This window comes from Anopheles nili, chromosome X, assembly GCF_943737925.1.
Source record: "Anopheles nili chromosome X, idAnoNiliSN_F5_01, whole genome shotgun sequence".
NCBI classification, from domain to species: Eukaryota; Metazoa; Arthropoda; class Insecta; order Diptera; family Culicidae; genus Anopheles; species Anopheles nili.
In genome coordinates, this window is record NC_071293.1 from 8,778,946 (window position 1) to 8,795,385 (window position 16,440).

The following is a 16,440-nucleotide window of genomic DNA, read 5'->3' on the forward strand; positions in this document are numbered from 1 at the left end:
AAATTACGTACCTAAGCGAAGGTCCTGACTCAACGACGGTTGCGGGAGAAATGTTTACGGTTAATAACAGCCGATCGATGGGAGGCACATCTGGTGGAAACGATCTTCCATTGAGCTACACTGCCAGCATCACTCATGAGCTACGTCACTCACGGTCTGCGTTCATTTGCGAGGTAAATCTATGACGATCTCTTTGAGTGGTTATTCAAGTGAAGGGATCGATTGAAACATTTTTTAAGCATTCGAAACTGCAGTAATCATATGCTTCAAAAAGCTCACAATGCTTAAAAAACCGACGCACATTCTAGTCATCGTAATTCGATGTACGATTCTCAGTTAACATTACTTAAAAATAGGAAATATTGAATAGTATACATGTTATAATAGTATACTACTGAAAATAGGTAAACTACATAAGCACGGAATTTACCCATATTTGATAAAATTGTTGGTTATTTTTCTTTCCAAATTTCTTGTTCATAATGAAGATTATTATCGTTTTTTCCTCATAAGTCCGGAAAAAAATATGGTAAAGGCATATTAGTCGATTTGCCAATCAAATTCAAAATTGTTTGAAATTTCAAATTTGTTTTTCCGGGGCTTCACATGCAAAAGCAGCTGAATGCAAGTACTGTTATATTGAAAAGCATCAAGGATCAGTAGGAAGTTTCTCGGACACATGCTTATACATTGTTGAAGCGAAATTGTGCTGACAAAGACGAAAGATTTATTGGATTTCCCTATCAGAACTATTGAGACGATGGTAAAGGTTTGCTAACTGTGAATCTAGGAAATGAAGTTTCTATATACCGTAAGTAACGAAGAGTACATGGCCCTCGGGGTATGGTTGAAAAGGAATTAAAGGAAAAAATGAAGCATGTAAGGAGTGGCTTAAACTCCGCCTGCAAGTATCGTGAGCAGAATTTGCGAGACCTTGCGCCCCACGGCTGTCAAGCGTTTACAGGCGTGGACGTTGGAGGCGATTGTTTTCCAAAATTAGACTTCTTGCCAGTTTGCACGCCTCGCTGCACTGGGTCTTGTGACGGGTAGGCCGGGGGTTGGGCGAGGGTGGCTAATTTCGGCTTTGCCGATGATCGTAGGAAGTCCCCATTCTGAGGTGTTTTGTAGGTTTAGCGAGCTAGTCACGCGTGGCGTGCATCCGTCACGATTGGCTGCAGCAACGCACGACAAGGCACGTCAGGAATCGTGGAATCGGCTTCTGGCGGATAGGGGTTTGATTGAATTCCGACCTGCTGAGCGTGGTGGTCCTGCGTGTGTGAGGATGGTGCGTGAGGGAGCGCAACGTTTTGCAAATGGAAGATGAAGGAAGTCTCGTATGATGATGATACCCAGGCGAACCTGGCGAGGTTCCTGACGTGCGGCGGTTTATGGGCGCGGTTTAATCGTTTTCGATGCCGGCGGCGGAATTTTGCTAAATCCGGCCGCATCGAACACCGGCAGCAGCTCGCGTACACGCCCAGGAATGCTGCCGTCGATCATGCGTCTAGTGGAAGGCCCGGTTTGGGGAGATAAAGAGAGAAATAGGTTAGGATCTTGGCAACTTAGGATTAGGAACGTCCACATGGGACTGAGATACCCAGGACCGCCTACTGACGGCTGAGCATACTGCGGACGTTCCCCAGGACGACGTGTACTTACGTTCCCCGTTTGGTTGCGATCTTGGCCGCGTGCGGTGGTAGCTGGGCCTCCGTCGGGAAGAATGTTGCCCCGTAGAAGTCCAGCCCGTTCTGCAGTAGGTGATTGTACTCCTCGAGCGAAGCAAGCGTGATGCGTATCGGTGGCGGTGGTGATTCTTTCTGCAGGGCCACATCCTGCTCGTCGATCGGCTTCGTCGTCGGTAGCTTCGGTACCTGCGGCTTTTGCTGGGGCGCACCGGGAGCTGAATGGCGGCACCGCGCCAAGGACACGCACCAGGATCACCGGCCGTCCATGGTGGGGCAGATGGGATAGGAGAAATTAACGGAACACGTAGATCGAGAGAGAGAGAGAGAGAGAGAGAGAGAAAGAGGGAGACAATGACGGGATAGAAAGAGAGACAGAAGAGAAGCCGGATCAGTCGGGCGCGTGCTCTGCGAACACTTACCGTTCGCGTGCATCTGACCAGGATCCGGCTGGATCGCGGGCTTCTGATAGTGCACGACCAGCCGGACCACCTCGACCACCGAGTTGAAGCGATACAACGAGTGCCGAATGTCCTCCTCCGGCAGGTCCTCCGGTACGTCGAATACGTACAGCATGAACGTTTTCTGCGGCCGGCACGGGATGGCGATCTTTTTGTAGAACCGCGCCCCGGTCACCTTATGGAAGCCCTTCTTAAACACCGCCTGGTAGTCTTCCGGGCTGGAAAACTTGAACAGTATCCCGGTGGCGGTTTTCGTCAGGCTGAAGCAACCCTTGAAGTTCATCTTCTCGCAGATCAGCGCCGCCCGGTCCATCGAGAGTTCGTGCGAGGGCGTCAGCAGGAACGCACCCTTCGCGAGGAAGTTCTCGCTATCCGACACCTCCGAGTCGTCGTCGTCGCTCGCGTTCACTGCACGGCTCGCGGCACGTTTATCGTTCCACAGGACATCCGACATTTTCGGGCTACCGACCGATTGCTTCCCACCGGTGGCCATCAGATTGCTCGAGCTGCGCTGCCGCCGGTATTCGGACAGGTTCTTCTCCTGCTCCACGTCTGACGTGTTGCCAATGTACGACATCGCTCACGCTTTCGTTTTATCACTTTAAATGTCCTGGGAGAAGGTACGCTAGGATTTCAAACGACACTCAGCCCGTCGTCGATGTTCTACACTACGAACTACTGCAGGAACTAGGATTCGCTAAGGAAGGAAGCTGCGTTTGAACGTTTCACGCGCGACTAGATCCCGCCGAAATATCCACCGGCTGGGAGAGCGGTTTGTGTGTAGTTTGATAGATGAGTTTGAGGTGATCCAACCGGCAGCGCACTACTTCACGGCAGACAGGCACGATTCTGGACGTTACACCACGACCGGCGTAATGAGGACCCGATCCGTGCCCCGTTTGCTTTTATACTGGAACCCCGCACATCCAGGTTATGCCTGGCTAGTTTACGCGCAGCTCACGGTCGTCATACACCTTTACTGGTGGTTGGCAGGGTGCGCAGGACATGGGACATGACAACGGACACCGCCACGTGCGCCGGGCATGCCGAAATCTGGCAGACAATTTGAATTGTTTCGAATCAATTTGAGCTCACGCAGGCAGCTTGCGGACTAGGAGGGGACATGCCAGCTCTCTGGTCTCAGCCCCCATTTGCCATCGTGATCGTAATCTTCGTGCTGCAAAACCAAGCCCGATCGCTCGTTGTGGTTCATTTATCACGTGATGCGTGAACTGTTGAAGACGTCGAGATGTCGAGCGGGGAGAGATATTGTGTGTGTGTGTTTTTTTTGTTCTTGCTCCACCGGTTTGGTCTGGGAAAACGTGTACAGTTGGCAAATGTGCTGAAGAAATGGGCGTATAGGATTTTCCTGGCATGCGGCACAGTTACATCTTCAGATTTCCTTTTCCCCATTGCTCAATTAGAAGAGTGTTCCAGGTGGGATTTTATCTGCAAAAAAAAAAAAACATTTGTGCAATATTGTATTACAATTTTTCTTAACAGCGTGTAGAGCTTGAGTTAGATTGTAAAGAGAAATATCGTGTCATCAAGGGACACATCAAGTCCTACTTGCCAAGGGATACAGATGCACATCCGCGTCATTTGCCGATGTCATTGACCGAGCAGGTCAGTGATATGGAAGATGCAGCTGGAAAAAGGTGACAAAACCCCATCTACCATTGCCATCTGAGGTCAGGCCATGTGTACGGTTTCATTTTCAATACAACATAATTTTCACGCTTCATTGCGCCGTTCGGGCGGTTTTGCCGGTCGTTGGGTGTTGGTTTGTATTATGCTGCCACGACACGGTAGTTTGTCTGACGAGTCTGAACAGGATGAGTCTACCTACGTCACGCTAGCCTGAGATCGGATCGGGCCATCCTGCTTGCTTGGCTATTAATGGTACATTTTGGGGCTCATAAATCTCATGTATGGAAACGAATCCGGCTTATGCGCTTACGCGCCGGCTATTGTGAGGGGGTAGGTCCAATTTTGATAAACCGTGCGCCACTGTTCGATGTTGGGACACGGTTTTCTTTCAATTATGGGTGAGGCTTCAGCGAGATTGAAAATACACTGATCGGGGCCTATTATTCTTATTATTATTGCTACAATTACTATTATAATGCGTTGCAGCCTATCGGCAGTAAAACAGTTTCTATAGCTGTTCCTATCGCGTCGAACACCTACACAAGAGCTTATACGCAAGTCGATAACATGCTCTGCTCGCCTTCCATTCACGTTATTTCCTGCTGCTGCAAGCGTTTAGTCAACTTCAGCTCTGGCAGCACCTTCCGCCGACGGAGGAACTGTTTCCCGCTCATATACCACCGAAGCACCTCCGGCACGGTTATGGTAAAGTCTTCGTTTTGGAAGTTTTCCAATATTGCGATCAACATCCGCGGGATGGCGCAAGCGGTGCCGTTAACAGTATGGGCGTACGTATCCTGCCCCGGGGTGGTTTCCACGCGGATGCCGAGCCGCCGGGCTTGGTAGTCCGTGCAGTCGCTGCAGCTTGATATTTCGCCGTACATCCCACGCCCTGGCATCCACGCTTCAATGTCATACTTCCGGTAGGCTGGTGCGCCTAGCTCGCATGGTGGCATGTCTAGCAGTAGGAAATGCAGCCCCAGTCCGTCGAAAAGGCTGACCTCGATGTCACGGAACTCCTCCAGCATGGCCTCCGACTGGTCCGGTCGGCACACGGCGAACATTTCGACCTTTGTGAACTGATGCACCCGATAGATGCCTTTCTCCTCGAGCAGAGCGGATGTTTCCGCCCGATAGCACCGGCTAACGGCCATGAGTTTGCGGGGAAGCAGCTTAGCTGGCAGTGTCCGACCGGCGTAGTAACCCGCCAAAGCCATTTCGGACGTGCCGGAGAGGCAAAGCGATTCGCGATTATCGCCGTTCAGTTTGTACACCTGATTGCGATCGCCATGAACGCTCATCCCGCAACTTTCGATGATGTGCCCGGGAAGAATATCTGGCACGGTGATGAGTTCGAAGTTTCGTCGTCGTAAGCTCGCCACCGTATGGTTGATGAGTGCATGTTCGAATTCCGCTAGCTCGTCGGTTAAGTAATACGAGCGGTGTCCGGTGAAGTTTCCTAGGTTTTCCATCCGAAAAAGATTCATTTTCTTGCAGATATCGTCGAATGGATAAAACTTTCGATCGGTCTGTTTAAGCTGTTCGTTAAATCGCTGAACAACCTTTGGTTCAGTTCCATAATGCGCCACGTCTGGATGAGTATGGTTTGGAATTTTTTCCAGCTCTGCTTGAAGTTGCGCTCTAAGGATGCTGCTTTCTTTTTCGGTATGGTGCACTCCCTTCGTAAGCCGCTCATTGATGCTGTGTACTAAACGAATATCTCCGATTCCTTTCCGTTGCTTTATGTTCGTTTCTATTTCGGAAATATTCGAAGGATTCAATAAATAATCTGCATTATAATTAATTGACTGTAAATTGAACGCATGTTGAGACATGCGGCGAACAATGTTTCCAAGCCATCCAGGACATGCGGTTGTTTTGACTATCGCGTTTAAATTCATTGTATAGTCTTAGGTGCTGTCGAGTGCTAGATGTATAATTTATACATTCTACGGAGATAAATTACATTAGAAAAACAAAAGCCGGCATAAGTTGTTTTATATGATGTTTGATGTAAATATTATTCAAAATAATAATAAAAAGACATTATAATAATAAAATATAATATAAAGACATTAAAACGAGAAATTCCTAAACATTACTCAACGCACATTCAATACACCAGGCTCCAAATTTGCGCATTTATTTTGGTTTTTCAGCCAACTTTATGCAACTGTTTTTGAACAAGTGGCTCAGTTGAAATGCGAACAGTGGACTAGACATAAATTTGACAAATGACAATGTTTGTTTTTATTTCGGCATTTGACAGTAGCTACCATATTGTATTCCATTTAAACGGAACGAGATTGTCTCGCGAAATAAATGTTTTCCATGCGTACTTAATCTACGCGAGATTAACGCAAGGTATTAGGTGTTAATATAAATTAGAAACATCTATGCATATCTTATATTGTCGTAATAATACTCCGTACTGTTAAAAGCCATTTTCTCAATCTGAAATATTAATATGCATCAAATCGCTCAAATTTTCAATGTTAATTAATCAACCCGTCGTAGCTGTTATTGTTTTACATTTATACAGGCTTGTAAAAAATGTTAAATAGTTTATTAAGCTATTAAACAACTTCATGTGTATTGAATAATGATGCAAAACTTAAAAAAAATCATTTGAATGATGAATGTTGAAAATTATAAACATGTGAATAGTATGAAAGAAAAATGTTAGATGGTTGAATACGTTTACAGCTGCATGTTGAGATTGCGTACAACATATTGAGCTCGTAAAAACATTGAAGACGTTGGTTTACACCATTGGACATGGAGATAAAAACGCAGCCATGCAAATTGTGTTGCTTACTAAACTGTCAGGTCGTCTTGTTTGTAGAATCGGTGAGAAAAGAAAAAAAAGTCCATTGAGAGTGTGATTTGGCTGAGTAGTCCGAAAATAAAGCAAGATTTTCGGGCAGAACACCGATCGTCCGTTGCAAAGCGACGGAGTTGGGGAACGCGAAAAGAAACGACACGAAAAAACATCAAGCAAAGAAGGGCACGGGAAACTTGCGTGCAAGAGCTTCTCGGCACGAATGATTACACCTAGGCCAGTGCGCCCGAAACGCGTACGATCGTACCGAAAAGGCATTGACTTGCCTTAGATACACGCAGTGCGGTGATATTTAGTGCAAACCTTAGTGCCTGGTCTAGGATATGGCCTCGCTGTCCTGGAAGCTGCCGGCCAAAATGTGTGAGTGTTTATTCGACGCGAGCTAGTGAGAGCGTTCCAGGTTTAAAGTTCTCTAACCCGTCTTGTCCGTCTGGCGTTCAAATTTTCGGGTGCCCATCTGTTCCTATCATGTCACGCATGTCGCGATGGATTGCATATCGCACTGGCCACTCGCCACGGAATGATGCGAAACAAAGTCAAATGTCTTTCAATCAATCGTTATCCCTGCTAGCAACCGATTATTTTCCGCTGTAGAAAGCAACGCGTACCATTCTCCCGTATCTGCACGTAGCAGCCAGAGAATTGTTGCCCCTTTCCGTGTTTTTACACTGTCAGCATCGTGTGACTGTGTGCTGAGAACGTCAATGAAGTAGCGAACGGTGTGTTGGTGCAGCGCAAGGTTATGTGCCTGTACCAAATTAGGCATAATGCTTCAACAATTCCCCGTTCAAGCAGTGCTGCTGACAAAGCACGTCGGAACCGATATTCTAGCACGACGAGAACACATATCATGTGACGAATTTTATTTCGCCAATATGATGAGACCCTGGTCAAAACATTCGGCCTTCGAGATCTGGTCATCGTTTTTTTACTTGAGGTTTTCTCGACCCGCGAGGGTGTTCATGTTGCTTTGAAGGCTGTTTCTCCATTCAATTAGCAAAATAATGTGCATACCAATGTCGTGTCGCAATGCATCTTTGTTTCTCTCTCCGTTGTTTTGATCGCAAGTTGCGATCAAATCCAGCGCAGAGATTCGTGTAGACACTGTTTTGAAACAGATGGCATAAAAGGTGAACCAGAATTGGTTCGCAAGTTAAAGTTTTTAAAACGACTCATATGCTACGAAATAACTTAATGCAAATTCTTGCAAAATTAATTGCAAGATTCTATTCCTACTCATGAAGTAGGCACCCGATTTTAACCACCTGCATGCTGTAAACAATCATTTGCGCATACGAAACATTTTTATTTAAGTAAACGATTGCTAACTGTAACTAAGCATTCGTTAATTCAAATTAAAAATGTTACGTTTGATTGGTTTTTTCATTTTTTTTCTTTGTGCAGTTGAAAATATATGTATAATGACTATTTTATTTAATGATATGCCATTAACATGCTGTTGAATATTTTATCTAACTAATTACAGTAACTAATAAGCTAAACACTATCAAAACATAAAGCAATACATTTCTACAAGCTTCAGGCAGAGTTTGTAATATTAGAAATATCGAATTTGACCGAGGACAAGATTGATAATATTTGTTACGCTGTAAGAATGTCAATGAACAAACCTAAAAAAAAATATCTCGTCTTCATTAACACGTGTTTACTTAGGGATGGTAATTGTTTAATGTGGTAACAGATGTTTATTTGAATCTTTTCCTTTGTAAGACTAGTAGTAAATGATGGACATTTACTTGGTCTCGAAAACGTTTTAACAATGTGCATTTATAATTTTCCATTACAGATGGTATTCAAGCCCATAGCAGCATAGTAACATGCCTAGATATTGGAGAAACTGGACGAGTTTTGGTCACCGGAGGTCAGGATCGAAGCATAAAGCTATGGACGTTCGGTGATGAGAAATGTTTTATGGTGAGTTGATGCAACCATCTTATCTCGCCGCAGATATGCTTACTTATTTGCTTGTGCTTTTGTTTTCATGATCTAACATCGCATCTCGTAAATTCAGACCCTATCCGGGCATAATTCCTCCATCGATTGCGTAAGGTTCGCCTACAAGGATGATTTCGTCTACTCGTCGGATGACACTGGCGTGATTAAGCGATGGAATCTGAACGTTTCCGACTCGATCTCGCTGTATGGGCATATGAAAAGCGTCCGTTCGCTAGATACTCACCCGTACAGCGATTTTTACGTCGTATCCGGCAGCAACGACACCACCATCCGGCTCTGGGACGTCCGACAGAAGAGTAGCATCAAGCAGTACCGGGGCCACATGGCGCACGTCAACTCGGTCAAGTTCTCCCCCGATGCGTGTTGGATCGCTTCAGCTGGTACTGAAGGTAAAGCCGAGTGTGTCCCTTACCGCAATGTCGTCAGAAAGCTAATGTTGCTGTTTTTATTTCCCCATCGCAGGAAGCGTCATCATTTGGGATATACGCATGAGCAAGCCGTTTATGGAGTTCAACGAGCAAATGAAACCTGCCACGTGCGTGAAGTACCACCCCACCGATCTCTTGATGGCCGCCGGGCGTAAAGACGGTTCCGTCGAGCTGTATGATCTCGAAAAGCGGGAAATGATCACACAAATCCCGCCGGCAACCAACACCGCATCCAGAACCGGTGTTCATCCAGTGGAATCCCTCACGTTCGATGACAGCGGCAAATGCCTGTTCGTCGGAACAACCGGGGCCATAACGGTGATCGGCTGGGAACCGGATCGAGAGTTTGACCGGATCGACGCGTACTGGAGCCAGCTGGGTGACATGAAAATTGTCGGCTCGAAGCTGCTTATCGGCACGTACGATGAGACATCGGTTGCCATACACGCTGTCCAGTTGGGGCACCTGCGTGCGTTTTACAACCCTCAAAATCAACCCCAATTGTTCACCCACAATCAAACCTCGCGTAAGAGCTTCAGCAGAGGCAGCGGCAAAGTGCGGCTGTCGATCGGGACTGGAAGTGGGGCTGGTAGCGGTGCCGGTGGTGCTGCGTTGTCCTCGAACGGTGGACCGGATGCGGCAGATGGAACTGGTAACGGTGGTGGCATGTCTCCAAATCTGAACATCGAAATGATCGACGAGGAAGATGCTAACTGTGGTGGTGCGTTTGATTTCGTTGTGCCTCTAGCGAAAAGCTCACACGACGACCTCGGAAACGGTGGTTCCGCTCCCGTACGGTTTCCGGTAGGCCCAGGGGAAAACACTCGGTCACCTTCACTATCACCAACCTTCATCGAAAAACATAACCTGAAATTGGAGACTAAACACTTGCCCAATCTGCTTCCGATGATCCTCCGGAAAGATGTGGGCAAAGAAGACTTCCCGGTAAATAACGCGCAACCTCCAGATTACGCGCCCAAAGGCGCTGGACCGCCCACATCCGGTCGATCCGGAATGGCATTTGTGAATGGCACCTCGTCCGGGAGCGTATCGAACACCGGAAAAGCTGCTGAAACTGGAACTAGTAGACGAAGCGCAAACTTGCGTTCAAACTCCGGAGCTGGTACCGAACAGCGCCGCCCGGGAAGCATCCACGGAGGCGTTGGCCACAGCCGTTCGGCGGGTAATCTGGTCCGGCGGCTTGCCACATCGAAGAGCACGCTCGAGTTGAATAAAGTGCGCCTCGATGAAACATACATAATCGAGGAACCGATCAGTCGGGGCAGCTCACCAATTCGGCCGCAGATTACGAGTCTGCGCAACGGTTCCGGAAGTTCCAGTGATCGGCAGCGGCAGCATAACAGCAACGTGAAGGTGCAGATCGTCACCAAGCCGGTCCGATCGAAGACGTCACTCGATATACGCCATCACGCACAGCGATCGGCGACGGCGATGGTGGCACCGGCTCCTGGAACGTATAGGCACCAAATAACCAGCTTTGACCAACCGGTCGTGGCCGGTTTGCACGGGGACGTTTTGTCTGAGATCGGTGGCGCCGGAATTAACGTGGGAGCTTTGCTGCTAGATCGACCTGCCGGACCGACCAACATCCGGAATGGTGGGCATGAGAGCTCGAGCATGGAGTATGGGATACAGGTGTTGCGGAATGAGCACGATGCCACGTTGCAGGCGTTGTGCAACCGGACCGCGTTGTTATCTGCCATCAGGAATTATACGAAAACTGGTGATGTGGCTGGGGCGCTTAAGGTGGCGGTGCGCATGAACGATCAACACATCCTGGTGGATTTGCTTGGTGCGATACTCGAGAAAACGTATGTTGTGTTTTTGTGGCCGTTGGCGCAGTGGTTCGCTCACTAATTTTTTTCATTTGATTGCAGCTCTCAATGGACGCTCGATATGTGTGTGTTGTTGCTTCCGAAGGTGTACGATTTGTTGCAGAGCGAGTACAAATTGTAAGTACCAAACGATCAAGTTTCAACTAACATGCTTAATCTGGGACATATAGACATATATATCAGACTAAAATGTGTTTTTTTGCTCTAGCGAGTAGAGCGAATTTTGGTGAAATTTGTGAAAGTGTTTTATGTTGTTTGTTACGCAAAATTTAATTTATTTGCACTTCAAGGAAAGATTTCAGGTAATGAAAAATTCCTTCAAATAAAAGCCTTTTTATGCTGAATGAGAAGATTCTTTGTGAATCATTCAATAAGACCAATCCAAGAAAGGAAAAATAAAAAAAATCAAATCTTAGTATACGGAGGATTGTTAGTTTGTTGTATATCATAGTTGGTATAGGTGCAATAAATAGAAATAAATATTTTTTTAAAAAACAACTATTTTTTCAGAAAATAAAATAAAGGAATATGTTTATGCTGCACATACTTGCATGGTGAAAAGGGAAATAATCAATTTCGATGTAATCATTTAACTTCCATAAGATTCCTTGTGATATTGATTAATATATGTTATTATTATTGATGTATACGTCAATATACAATATATATATATATATATATATATATATATATATATATATATATATATATATATATATATATATATATATATATATATATATATATATATATATTCCTTACGTTCTTGTATAGCATTTCGATTAAACTCATGATATAGTTATTTTATGGGATGGCTACCCTTTATAAATTGAGGAACAATTTATTCAACATATTTATTTGAATAATGTTATATTTTTAGAATGGGATACGAGCAATATTATATGATTTTTTTACCGACTAATAGCAGCTGTTGGTGATTTGACATTCTCTTCCTTCCCTGTGTTGATGCTTGTTACAATTAAGTCGAATACAAATAATTAACTTAGTTGGCAATCTTTTTTGACTTTTTTTTTCTTTATCGTATGTTTTCAAGAATAAAATCACTAAGATTTTTAGAATACCGGAGGAGTTCAGTTATCTGATGAAAAAAAAAACGTGTCATTTCTCTTTTGAAGTATGATCGTTATAGATCCATTAATAAATTCCACTTATTAATATTGTTTTGTGTCTTTTCGTAATGCTACTAATTTTGACACTTCTTACCTTTACCAGAATGTGTTATTTGATTAGTGAAATAATCAAGCAATTCATTGAACTAAAATAGATTGATGTTTTGAAATATTTCATCAAATTAGTAACAGCTACAGGTATGATATGTTTTCATGTCATTTAACGTTCAAACAATATTGAAATACATACTTTTAATTTACTGCACATTAATTCACGAAATCCATTTGAATATGTTATTAATAAAAAAAACATATATTTTCAAATTCAAATATTTATATACACAAGTTACTACTTGCCTGCCACATGTTGACAAACCTGGATGTAAAGCACCAATAAGGTGATACATTGGGAAAATAAAATTTCGGTTTTCAACAACTATATCAATTATTCTTTAGTTTAAGCCAGGCCTTAAGTTTTACCAATATAACCAACAAATTTTTATTTCATGGTAAATGTACAAATATTGAATCTGATTAGATTATTTCCCAAAAAATGCAATTCATTGCTAACTCGCATCAAGAATAATAACGAACACGTGCATCAAAAATATTAAGCAACACTTTATTCAAACTATTTTCGATTCTTTAAAGGCTACAATAGAATAGATCCTTATTCTATACATTTGGTCGTTCAAGGATGTTTGCAAAAAATTCGTTTCACAGGGGGTTAGAATTTACGCTTGAACTATAAAGCATATAAAGCATAAGCTGAAATGTATTGTTCGTATTCTCAATATCCTGTTCATTTCTTAATAATCGTGGTATATTTGTAATACATTACATAACAATCTTACTTGTATTGATTTGTCACTAATTAAAATTATGTTGCAACAATGCTGTATGGAAAACATATAAGGCTCCCTTATTCCATGAGATTTATTCAGAACTATTGAAATACGCTCTGCGGTCCTAAATTTGATACGTTCTGTAATTTTATTTTACAAATTCTTTCCAAAATCCTTAGTTCGATAACGTTAAAAGAAAAAGCAAAATAAAGAGGTTGATAATATAATTAGGATTTAATGTTTTAAAAGAGCTACAGCAGAAATGGTGGAGTTGTTACGTTTAGTTGCTTCCATGTATCCTTCTCAAGACAGCCCGTTCGCATTGGGTTTTGTTTCAGTTATATTTTATCAAAACGCGTGACGTGAAGATTCCGTAAAAAAAGAGATCTAATCCCATGCGAGATGTGAATACGCTCTGCCAACGGCTGCCGTCGCTGGCTCCTCGCCATTGCGAAATAAATTGAGCCATTGATGTAAATAATAGGGCACAGCATAACGCAAGCCAAACATATTACTTTACACACTGTAACAACCGTGTTACGAAGAGGAAGCACACTCGTGATGCGATTAGGATCTCGAACCTATGACCTGCCCCGTGAGCCGATGCACGTCCCGATTTATCTTCCCAGCTCGGTTGCCCCCGTCTCGCAGCAAGGACTGTCACGCTCGCAGCAAGGACCTTTTCTTCTGCATTGTGCAGCCCCGGGGTGGCGATAGATCGCCGGTTGATAAAGTGCTTACCCTTCGTGCGAGCTTGGGAAGTAGGGCAAATCCAGCCTGCCACTGCAACCCGGATGCCGCGCGATTATGACAGTCCGCTTTTTGGTGTGCCGTTTCGCTCTCGCCCCTGTTGGGTATGGGGAGGTTTTTCGCGGCCTTCGCGACATTTCGAAGGGGAGGGGTCAACCGTACCCAGCCCATATATGGGCAAGGCCTGTATGCACGCAAACCACCCATTGCAAGGGCTGCGATTTTCGCCCCTGTGGTGGTTTTGCTGCGAACCGACCGGAAACACGGCGTCTGTCACTCCTTCATTTTGCGGCGCTCGGTTTTTCGTGATTTGTCTGAGGGAGTGGTTTTTGCCTTGCCAGCTCCTTAGGGCCCCTTCGGAGGGTGACGTGTTACATTATTAGCGATGGAGTGCGAGAACCCGCAGGAATGGGTGTTGTGAAGCGAAAGGTTGGTTTAGGAGGACCGCCGATGGGACCGCGTTAAACGGGGTTTCGAGGAAATGAAGATTACGGTTCAACTGCGCTAGTGTGAGCGCTTGTTTTAGTAGGCTGTGTGAAAGGTCCTGCAGGGGTTTTTTTTGGAACTTTGAACACAAATAGCTGACGAATAGATTTTACAGCCTTTCCACAAGCAAGCAAACCCCTTCGTCTTGCATTCTGTTAAAGGTAAACCTGCTGATGATAAAGTCGACTACGATTAATAGCTTTTGCACGGAGAAGCCTCGTTTCAGCCATAGAAGAGGGATAAGTTACGAATAATGTGACAAAGAGAGAGCGAAGGGCGCACTTATGGTGATAACAAAAAAAACACAATCACAACAATTCTGAAGCACCGGAGATAGAGAACCGTTGCACGAAGCGAACATGATGTTAATAATAAAAAAAATTGTATGAACAGCCTTTGTACGAGTGTCTACATGCGCCATTGACGTCAATGGCTGCGATCCTGTTGACAGGGTAGGTCCCGTGAGGCCCTTCCCTAAAGGACGAAATTGACGACGACAGCCAAACGGCGGCATATGTGCCATCAGGACGTGTTCCTGTGCCATTTCAATTCGCCGTCATTTTGTTCACTGACACACACACACACACACACAAAAGCCATCGCCCCCCTTCCTCTCCGGATGTCCTTTACCACGGTGCCAGAAAACCGGACTGGTATTTGATGGGAAGATTATGAAAAGTATCCATTACCGGGCAGCTTCTCGCTTTCTCGGCCCGTTTTGGTAGGCTCATGTTCCCCCGGGGTGGTGTCCTCGAGCGCGAGTTATAATTGCCACCGAGCGGGGAAGCTCTCGAACAGCGCCTGCAGTAGGATATGATCCTGTGTCTCGGGTTGTTTGTTACGCGTACCGGATTTTGCAACGGTGGCCGGCAATGGCAGTAAAACCCGGTACCGCGGCGTTGTGCAGCAGAACATGTGATTGCAGCGCAATGGAGGACGAAATAAACGTACTTTTTACGAGCATATTACGTGATTGGGACGTGCAGAGGGGGACGCACTCGAGGACGGTTAGCTGTTGCTAAATATAAGCATTTTCCACACTCAGCAGTGGATGGGTGTAATTTGGAAGACGATTGTGACGCAAAACGAAACGGGAAACGAAATACAAAAAAAATATTATGGCCCTCTATAGTTCATTTTTTTTGTCTATAATATTTTTGTCTGTTTGTTCTTTTAATTTTTTACATTAACATAAATATTTTATATAAACATAAAAATTATTTTATGTTTTTCACATTACTTGTTTGTTATTTATGGTATTGTAAAAACATGTTTTGCTTTATTTTACTGTTCGATCATTTGTTTCGTACAGATGATAAACTACACTAAGTTTCATATACTATAAAAATGCCTTTCGTTTTGTTTTCAAAGCCAAAAAGGCTTATTTTGCGTTCAAAAATTAATTGATTGTTTTCTGTTGTATAATTTTTTTCAAAATATTTTCAAAAGAAAGCTATAATTAATTTTAAACTACAAATGTTCAATACCTTTTGTCTACAGTAGCACACAAAATTGTATTCTTTTTACGCGATTGGCAGTTTTTTTGTCGCTTCATGACCTACGTGATATAACCTCAGTAATTTAATTGGTATACTTGTTGATGTACTGCATTTAAAATTGATTTGATTGACAATTTTCCGTTTGATTGACAAATTTTGATAATTCTGATCTGGTAAACCATTCCTCGAGCTTTGGAATTGTTTGTTTTTTCATGATTAATAATACATCTTTATATCATCAATCCCATCCCTTAAAATATCTCCAAGCTAATTTAATTCTCGTTAGGGCAGCTCTTTCTAATTGTTAAAAATTGATACCAATTTTCAAAGTGTAATAAATTCTTCAAATTTTCGTTATTTTCATCTCACCCACAGTCACTTCACTCGTGCCTGCGATACTTTGCGCGTCATACTATCCACGTTTCTTCCCGTAATCCGAGAAAATACCGATCCATGGGGCTCCCGCAGCATCGGCGTGGACGTTAGCCGCGAGGAGCGCCAAAGAAAGTGCATGGAGTGCAAGAACTGGCTGCTGCGGATACGATGTTTGCCAGAGAACCCCAAGATGGGCACCAACCTGCAGCAGTTGCAGAACATGATCGTCGACATCTGATAGACGGGTCGATCGATCGCCGGCGCATCGCCTTGCCCGGGATCGTGCCCTGCGTTTCGGTCCTTTTTGGCGTTTCCGTGCGATCCTTTTTTCTCTCGCTTTCAAGGATAATGCATCCGTTGATCCGGGATATGCTGAAAGGGGTATGGCGCTCATTTTTGGTGGCATCCATTTTGTTGTTCCATTTGCGCGCGCGGCGATGAAACGATCGCCCAGATATT

General features: G+C 44.3%; 3 protein-coding genes across 3 annotated transcripts; 1 reads left to right on the plus strand and 2 right to left on the minus strand.

Annotated features, from left to right (window-relative positions):
• Positions 1-1,386: 1,386 nt before the first annotated feature.
• On the minus strand, positions 1,387-2,749 carry LOC128728862 (uncharacterized). Its single transcript, XM_053822511.1, has 3 exons — positions 2,099-2,749; positions 1,660-1,900; positions 1,387-1,504 (listed from the first exon to the last, which is right to left on the minus strand). Exons 1-3 carry the CDS (start codon positions 2,718-2,720, stop codon positions 1,387-1,389), a joined length of 981 nt encoding a protein of 326 aa, XP_053678486.1. The 5' UTR covers positions 2,721-2,749.
• Positions 2,750-4,231: 1,482 nt separating this feature from the next.
• LOC128728900 (serine--tRNA ligase, mitochondrial) lies at positions 4,232-5,694 on the minus strand. The gene has a single exon (XM_053822549.1). The coding sequence runs from the start codon at positions 5,692-5,694 to the stop codon at positions 4,381-4,383; it is 1,314 nt and encodes a 437-aa protein (XP_053678524.1). The 3' UTR covers positions 4,232-4,380.
• Positions 5,695-6,659: 965 nt separating this feature from the next.
• LOC128728831 (katanin p80 WD40 repeat-containing subunit B1) lies at positions 6,660-16,219 on the plus strand. The gene is made up of 6 exons (XM_053822480.1): positions 6,660-6,995; positions 8,443-8,570; positions 8,668-9,001; positions 9,075-10,872; positions 10,939-11,013; positions 15,982-16,219. The coding sequence occupies exons 1-6, from the start codon at positions 6,959-6,961 to the stop codon at positions 16,217-16,219; spliced, it is 2,610 nt and encodes an 869-aa protein (XP_053678455.1). The 5' UTR covers positions 6,660-6,958.
• The last annotated feature ends 221 nt before the right edge of the window (positions 16,220-16,440 follow it).